Source organism: Miscanthus floridulus, chromosome 19 (genome assembly GCF_019320115.1).
Source record: "Miscanthus floridulus cultivar M001 chromosome 19, ASM1932011v1, whole genome shotgun sequence".
NCBI lineage: Eukaryota > Viridiplantae > Streptophyta > Magnoliopsida > Poales > Poaceae > Miscanthus > Miscanthus floridulus.
The window spans coordinates 85,437,418-85,446,168 of record NC_089598.1 but is presented as its reverse complement, the minus strand read 5'-3'; the positions used below and the strand labels follow the sequence as shown (position 1 = coordinate 85,446,168).

General features: G+C 46.2%; 1 protein-coding gene across 1 annotated transcript; it reads left to right on the top strand.

The window, feature by feature from the left end:
• The first annotated feature begins 475 nt into the window (after positions 1–475).
• LOC136526303 (pre-mRNA-splicing factor CWC25-like) lies at positions 476–1,084 on the top strand. The gene has a single exon (XM_066519014.1). It carries the CDS (start codon positions 476–478, stop codon positions 1,082–1,084), a length of 609 nt encoding a protein of 202 aa, XP_066375111.1.
• Positions 1,085–8,751: the final 7,667 nt, after the last annotated feature.

The following is an 8,751-nucleotide window of genomic DNA, read 5'->3' as shown; positions in this document are numbered from 1 at the left end:
GCGCGCTCGCGACGTCGGCCAAGCCACGCGCGCCCGCGCCAAGCAGAGCCGCGTGCCTGGCTGCGCGCACCCGCGCCAAGCAGAGCCGCATGCCTGGCTGCGCACCCATGTCAGGCTAAGCTGCGCGCGCCCGCGCCGCTTCCTCCGCCTGGTCGCACTCGCTGCGCCCGCCTGACGGCCGATGCTGCCCTTCCGCCGCCCCCTACAAATGGCGTGTTCGGGAGCCCAGAGACCAGCCGCCCCTACAAATGGAATAGCAGGGGCGGCTGGTGATACGAGCCGCCCCTACAAATAAATCAAATTTGTAGGAACGGCTCACTCACCAGCCGCGCCTACAAATGCTCCGACAAATAAATACTCGGAACCCGCACGCGACGCCGACCGTAGATCCTTCGTCTCTTTCTCCTCTCAGCCCTCCCTCTCTCGTTGGCGAATTGACTCAAACCCTAACCCCTCTCCTTGCCAATCCCCACCCATGGATCGCGACCGCTCCTCGCGCCGCACCCACGACGACGACGGGCACCACCGATCCCGCGACCGGGACGACGACCGACACCACCGCCGCAGTCGCCACAACACCGATGCTCACCACCGGCGCGACGGCGGGGACGAGGACCGCCGCCGCCGCCACTACCGCGACAAGGACGAGGGCGGAGGCAGCGAGGATGACCGCCGCCACCGTCACCATCACGACAAAGACGACAGCTGTAGCCACCGCTACCGCGACGGCGGGGACGACGATCGTCGCCGTGGGAACCGACGGTCCATTTCCCCGTCTGAGTCCCCGCCACCCTCGTCGAAGCGGGACCGCTCGTCTAGCCACCCGCGGGAGTCCGTCGAGCGCTGCAACTCCACCGACCGCGAGCCGTGGTCGTCATCGTGGAAGCGGAAGGGCCACGAGGGCAGTGGCGACGGGGACGAGCCTAGCCACAAAGGGGGAAAGCGGGTCAGGGCATCCGTAGATCCGCCTCCGCCCAAGGAGGAGAGGCCTAGGCGGGAGTGCCGGAGGTTTGAGGATGTCGATGCGATTGGGAAGAATGGTGATGTGAGTAAGCTGGGTAAGGAAATCTCATCTCATGAGTAGAAGAAGGGGGAGCTATCAATTAACGGGGATTCACAGAACGGCGATGCGCGTAATGTAAGTGTTATTACAGTTGCTGAGTTCCGTTTATTGTGTTTTCATGTTGATTACTAAAGCTTGGGCAAGAGAATGCTTATGAGTGCTAGTATATCCTTTTTGTCAAGTGAGCGATGGTCTTACTACTAGTTTCTGGGTTATGGAAACCTGGAGAAATGGAATGGCTAGATTATTGGGTCATACTATTTGCTTAGTTCATAGAATATCAGTTCATAATCTGTCATCTGTCTAGAAAATGTTGAAGAGCTTAAAGTCTTTCTGCAGAATCTGCGTTTTAAGGTTCATTTCTGCTCAAGAAGTTTATGCCATCTAAAAAATGAGTGGTATTGCTTGAATGTCTCCTTGTGAAAATATCTTAGGAGATTAACAGTTACTAAGCTTGATTTGATTAGCCACTGTTATTACAATGCCAACTTTTGCCCTAGATTCAGTAAGAATAAGGCAGCTATGGCAATGCTTCCTAAGTCATAATTATGACTCTTTTGTGCTGTCATAAGTCTACAGTATGCTTTGTTTGACACTTATCAGTTGGAAGTATGGTGCACTTATGCAACTTTTCTTATTATTGTAAATACATTTTAACATGCTACTCAACAGTCAAGACTTTAATGCAGTCCCCTATTGGTTCATGTTTGCCCAGTTATGGATAGTATAGTTATATTTTTGAGGAATCGAAATGATGTTTTAAATATGAAGTTGTTTGAGGAATGTCATAGTATTTTTGCCCATGCTATAATCTGCCTATTGGCTGCAGATGCTACTTTTGCATTTGGTCGTAGTCTCTTTACTCTCGCAAGGCTGTGGCATTTAAAGTGAATGCCTGTTAAAAATTGTTCATTTTGATACTTAGGGGCATCACCTCAGTTGGTTAGTATTAAGAAGGTTATCAATATTACCAAAGTTATACTTAGGGGCATGCATCACCTCAGTCGGTTAATATTAGCAAGGTTATCCCTAGAAGTTCAACTTGGTTGGCTGTGACCAGTTGGCTGGTGTAATAAAGTATCAGTTCGCCAAATTGGGTTCAACAAGAGCTTCTTTTTCAATGGGAGAAGCCCGATGACTAGTGGGGAATCTGCTGGTCTGCCCATACAGTGCTTGTTGTCATCTTGTTCTCATACCATATTTGTGATTACCTTTGGAATTGTTTTTGTGTACTGTATGTTTGGTACCAACCATTTTGACATATGTTGTAGCATAGCTATGGTAACTAGCTGCTGCTGGCTTCTTGGAATGTTTGATTCACTTGTTTGTGGGGTAGCCACTGGTGGGATTGGGCAGAGTTTTTAATAGAAAGTTTGTCCTCTATTTCTATATTTGTTTGAGCCGCAGCTTTTGGGCTTTTGCTTCTGATTGTTACCTCTTTGCTATTGGCTTTTGTAATGATTTTTTACCTTCTGAAGTGCTTTCTAAAGGTTCACAAAGGAAAGTACAGCCAAGTTTGGTGTGGTCTAAGAATGGATTCATTTCTTCGGGTCCAAATAGTTTGAACCGTCTGGTTTTGATAGGGGAAAACAGGCAAGGTGGATACTTAGTTTTCCTTCCCCTTTTTGTGCTAACTCTTTTAGTTTGTTAGACCTAAATGTTTGGGTGGTACATGTTTCACAATATTATTAGTTGGTGTTGAAAGGACCTAGGATGCCGCCTAGAGGGGGGTGAATAGGCGTTTCTTAAAAATTAACACCTTTAAATGCGGAAACGATTAGTAAAGGGAGTTTCCAAAAATAGAAACTCCAAATAAAGAGTAGTACCACCCCTCACAAGTTAGCCATAGAGTATACATGGTATAAAGAATGTATCTAGAAGCTACAACCCTACAACACAAAGTTAGAACTAAAAATAAATATTTTCTGCACAGAGCTCTAATACCGGACGTGTCCGGTATGAATACCGGACGTGTCCGGTATGCACGGTTTCTGCAGAATAGCCCCGAACTTGCTCCTTTCGATTTCTATCTTCAAACCAAACTGCAGGTACCTACTAGAAATATCAATATACACAGAGAACCTGCACAAGAGCTGGAGCAACACAAATATCAAATGAAATGCGAATTGAGACACGATATTTGTTTTACCGAAGTTCGGACTCGTTTGAGTCCTACTCTCGGTTGAGGGGGCTACGGGCGACCCAACGAAGGTCAGCCCTAGAGGATACCACGAAGGTCACTCTAGTCGGAGTCTTTTCCAACTCCTTTTCCTCCTTCCACTAAATGATTCCGAGGCGGCGGAATCGACCGTTACAAACTTCCGAAGCAACCACAATCTCTCGGTTGCTCTCCGGCGACGCCTAGCCATCTAGGACCGAAGAGTCCAAGAGTAACAAATGCAAATCACGAGATTGACAATATGCACAAGTGCTCAAGTGGTGGCTTGCTCTCTTTTTCAAATTCTCTCTTAACCCACAAATTGATTTTACAATTTGGATCACACACTCACTAAGAGAGGGTTTAGGAGAGTTGGCAAGGCTCAAAAACGTGTGGGTAAGCCAGCAGAATCAGCAGCCTCCAAAGGTGGAGGCTTGGGGGTATTTATAGCCCCCTTGAAAAACTAGCCATTTTATAGCCGTTGCCATACCGGACACGTCTGGTATGCATACCGGACACGTCTGGTATGACTTATACTGCCCCAACGGTAACTAAGTTACAGTAAAGTTGTGAGGCGTCGGAACTCCCAACTCACGCCGGAACTTCCGATAGTCAGAACTCCCGACTCGCGTCGGAACTCCCGACCTTCAGCAAATTTGAAAAACATGTAACTGAGTTGAAGTTAGTGAGGTGTCGGAACTCCCGACGCATGTTGGAACTCTCGACCGTCGGAACTCCCGACTTACGTCGGAACTCCCGACCCTCATGGCAGTTGAAAACTAGCCGTTGGCTTCTGGTCATCCATACTGGACACGTCCGGTATGACCAGGACAGTGAATCCTTCCAAGTAAGTTTAAAGTGTGAGACGTCGGAACTCCCGACCCTTGCTGGGACTCCCGACCGTCGAAACTCCTGACCTATGTCGGAACTTCTGATGAACCAACTCGAGAACAACAATTTTACAGCTGCTGGACAAATACCGGATACGTCCGGTATTGCTAGATCAGCAAGAAATTAGTTAGCTCTTTTGTCTCTCAAATACTCAAAACTCACATGGGTTGGCTTAAGCACTTATGAAATATTATCTATCAACATGATACATCCCTCTTAATAGTACGACAAACCTATTAAACTCAAGATAAAAGGAAAAATGAATTTATACCACTTGAGTTGATCTATTTTGAATTGATGCCGTCTCTTTCAATCTTCATCAAGGGGGCTAACATGTTGATATTGATCTTTTCACTTGAGCATAGCCATCTTGAGCATGTGACTTGATTCCATTCATCAAATTTGAATAATCCCAAATGTATCAAGTCACTTCCATCAAATACTTCATTATATATTTGATCCTTCACATCAATATGACCATCTTAGCTTGATTAGTACCTCAACTAAATGCAAGTACTTTCTTCTTCACCCTAGCTAGGTTCTTAGGCCACCAAGCTGTCGCTTGCCCTTCACCCTTGCTTAGTACCTCGAAGCCTTTCCTTGCTATCTTCACCATCTCAAGCCATCAAGTCACATCTTGTGTTGAATCATCCATTCATATGTATTGTTATCTTTTTCATTTCAATTTAGCAAGCTTCAAATATGAGACCATTCCATATGCAATCCCTCATGTCTCATTAACTAGTAATCATGAGCTTGCTTTCACATAGTACATGGAAATCCCACAATAAATAAGCCTTCACATGAATTCCATTTGCATTGTTGTCTTGTGCTTGAATTAGATTGTCTATACAACAACACATCATTTTGGCTTTCATTAAGTACCTGTGAGATAACCTATTACCTGTCCACACTTAGCAAATGGGTTAGTCCTTTAATCACGTTGTCATTCAATCATCCAAAACCCACTAAAGGGCTAGATGCACTTTCAATCTCCCCATTTTTGGTGATTGATGATAACTTGATTAAAGCTTACACAAGGATATAAACATTTAAACTTTTAGGTTCAATGATTTATGAGAGGCTCCCCCTTAATATGTACTTATGATTAGAATTCACAAAATGACCTCAAATGTCAATTGCACATACTAAAACATATAGGAGACTCCCCCTAAATCATTGCATCCATGGGGTGCATGTGTGTGTGACAAAGTGAAACCGTGATGCATATGACAATATATATCACACAAGAATAAATAGAAAGGTATCACATCAAATATTTTCATTCTAGCATACATAGTCCTTATGAAAATAAATATAACACATGTAATTCACACATAGCACTCATTACACATTTTTCTCAAGTCCACAAGCCACTAATATATAAATGAAGATCATGTCTCAAGAGATACATAGATAAAGCATAAGTGAATCTAATCTCTCATATGATACAAACTGTCTCAAACTCAAGATACATCAATGAAGCTTAAGGAACGAAAACTACAGCCTATAGTACATGTCTTCAGGTACAAAGATAAGCAAATGAAGCTATCCTGAAGCTTTAATCAGTCTCTCTCCCCCTTTGTCATCTATCACCACAAAGGTCCAACAATGACATACTAAGGACAAAGGGGCTACAAGCTGTCACTGAAAGCTGAGATCACTCATCATCATCATCATCACCAGCATCCTCATCATCTGAGCGTGCAACACTGGCTGGACGAGAACCACCCGCACCAGACGGGTCATAGCCACCAGACCCGTAGTAGCCGCCACCACCTATCAGGTCACTCCACCAATCTGTGGCATAGTCGTCTGTAGTGCTGGGACGTGGCTGAGAGTGAGTAGGCACACGAGCCTGAAGTGGTAGAGTGTCAGGGTGCTTAGGTGCTTGCTACTGCTGTCTCTGAAGGAACTCAGCATACTCTCTGTCATATCTGGCCTGCTGCTGCTCCTCAGTCTCAGGCTCACTAGCTGCCTCATCTGATACTGGAGACCTAGGAGGCTCAAGCTCAAGTCTAGAAGCAATTTGCTTCAAAGTCCAAGTATCCTTCCTCCTAACCTCCCTCTCCTTCTGCTGCCGGGTCTGGATGTCCCGACACATCCCAAATATGGAGCTAAAAAGCCTGCGGATAGGCGAGGGAGGACTGCCATGGCATGAAGTAGAACGTGAAGGAGCACGTGGTGAAGGTGAAGCTCCTGCTGGTGCACCACTCCTAGGTGCATCTACCTCTGGTGGTGCTGCTGCTCCTCCTAGTCCTACTGGAGGTAACCCTGTCTTAGGCAGATCTGCAACAATTTTCAGGGCCTTGTGAATCTTATCATACTCGAATGTGTGCCCTGTCACCTGCTCAATCATATGCATGATATAAGGAGCAAAACCATAGCCCTTGAGGGGCCTCTCTCCAACACTCCTGATCTCAGACCAAATAAAGTCAAACACACTGAAGGGCCAAGCATCAGGTGCCATCCTATGGAGTAGGTTCCTGGAGTAATCAGCAATGTTGCCCTTGTCTCCACCCTTGCAGTCAATAGTCTTCCTGAACATCCTGTCTAGATATCTGTAGGTAGGGTGAAGACCTAGAACCTTCCCCACTGCTCCTCTCTCACCACCAGGAGGATACATATATGCGAGCTGCTCCGGAGGTAACACCTACTCGGTGTGGATCCTGTCCCTCTGGAGATCATCCTCTGAGAAGCCAAGCTGGGCGGCAAAAACATCATAGTCAACACTATACCACTGGCCCTCAAGCATCCAGTGCATCCGCCTCTCATCCTCCTCAACGAACAGAGTAGCATAGAACTAAGCTACTACCTCTGTGTTCCAGTCATGCTGGAACTCCATGATCTCATAAACTCCTGTGCTCTGGCAGATGGCAATGACATGATCAACTGAGGCCTTCTGCAACTCTCTAATGTATTGCCAGTCAATCCACTGAGACCTGGTAATCACTGGGTTCCTGGTGAGAATCACACTAGAGTAGAAGTCCAGATGAAAGGCTGTCTGGAAGCGGTAATCGTACTGAACCTTAGGTAAGCCCCTCGGATCAACCCTTCGCTCATCTCTAGCTCTCCTAGTCATACCCTTTCCCCTGAAGTCAACTCTAGGAACATAAGAGGGCACATTGGGCAAACGTGTCTCAAGGAGACCATAATGCATCCCCTGACCAGGCTGGTGCTAAACTGGAGGAATTGGCTCCTCCTCCTCAATCTCCTGCTCCTCATCTGAGCTGTCACCATCTGATCCTCTGTGAGTGCTCTTTCTCTTTCTTTCTTCTCTGGACTCCACCCTAAACTCATTAGTGTCAGTGTCAGAAGAAGAGCTCCCTGACCCCTCTGCATACTAAGGTGCTGCACTAGAGGTAGCTCTGGTAGGCCTCCTGCTGCTCGGCTGGAATCCAGGATGCATCTCCTGTCTTGCCTTCTTATATTTTTCTAACGCTAGATCATGCCTGTGCTTGGACCTAGGCTCCTGTCGTCCACTCATGGCTGCTGCCCTATATCCAAATAACATCCCATATAGAATCAGTCTTAGAAGCAAGTCCAACAGATATCTTATTTTAGTTGAAATATAGGAATAAGACCAATCATTTAGTGCTTTATAATCACCTTAACCAAACCAAGGTCACAAGGTTTACGAAGCATTAACAACAACTGATCTTAGCCCTAGAAACAACTAATGAAAGGATCGGAACAAATGGAGCATAGGTCCTGCTCTGCTGAGAAATACCGGACGCGTCCGGTATCAATACCGGACACGTCCGGTATGGTCGAACAGCACCCTCACCGAGGGCATTTGATCCAATCCTCACCAATTTAATTCAAACTTTAATCACAGCTTCTATACCACCAATGCAGTAACTTGACATAAGGGTTTCGAAAATAAAACACTATCCAACAGATCAGAAGGGTTCCGGGATTTGAGATACCTAAAATGGGAAACTTGAAATCGATTACAAATCCGTGGTGAAGATCCTTGATCCTTGCTACATGGGTACTCCAATCCTTCTTCCTTCTCCCCTTCTTCCTTCTCCTCTTCTCCTTGCTTGGCGCGATCAAAGACGACAATGGGGCGGCAATGGGTTAAGCAGAGAGCCAACACCCCGTTGCTGCAGCTGAGGATGAGGGAGAGCCAACGGACAGAGGGCTCGCAGCGAGGAGGCAAGGAAGAGCGAGGGCGAGGAGGCACTGCCGATTGTGAGGGCGAGTGCGGGGAGAGCAGCAGCGCTGCAGGGCAAAAGGATGAAAAGAATGACTGGGCCTCGGAACTGGACCGAAGGGGTACGTTCGGTTATATAGTCCCGCTCATACCGGACACGTCCGGTAGCATACCGAGCATGTCCGGTATACGCGGGCTGGCCCAAATTATTCCAAAATGAGTTTTCTCTCTTCCAATCCCCTTTTCTGTTATTTCTTAGTCCAAAAAGGTATATGAACTTGATCCAAACTGAGTATCATCACTTTTCTTATCCAATGCCATAAAATTAATTCTCTTTTCCAAATATTTGGCATATACAAGATTTTGCTTACTTGAGAGAGATAGAGTGAGACATAGTAGATTGTGGACTTAAGAAAGCCATGTCATGTGTGATTAGCCAATCAAACAATCAAGGAGAGCTATAATCAACACATGACAAGG

Coding starts and splice junctions, on each gene's coding strand:
- LOC136526303 (XM_066519014.1), top strand. CDS start 476: ATGGATCGCGACCGCTCCTCGCGCCGCACCCACGACGACGACGGGCAC.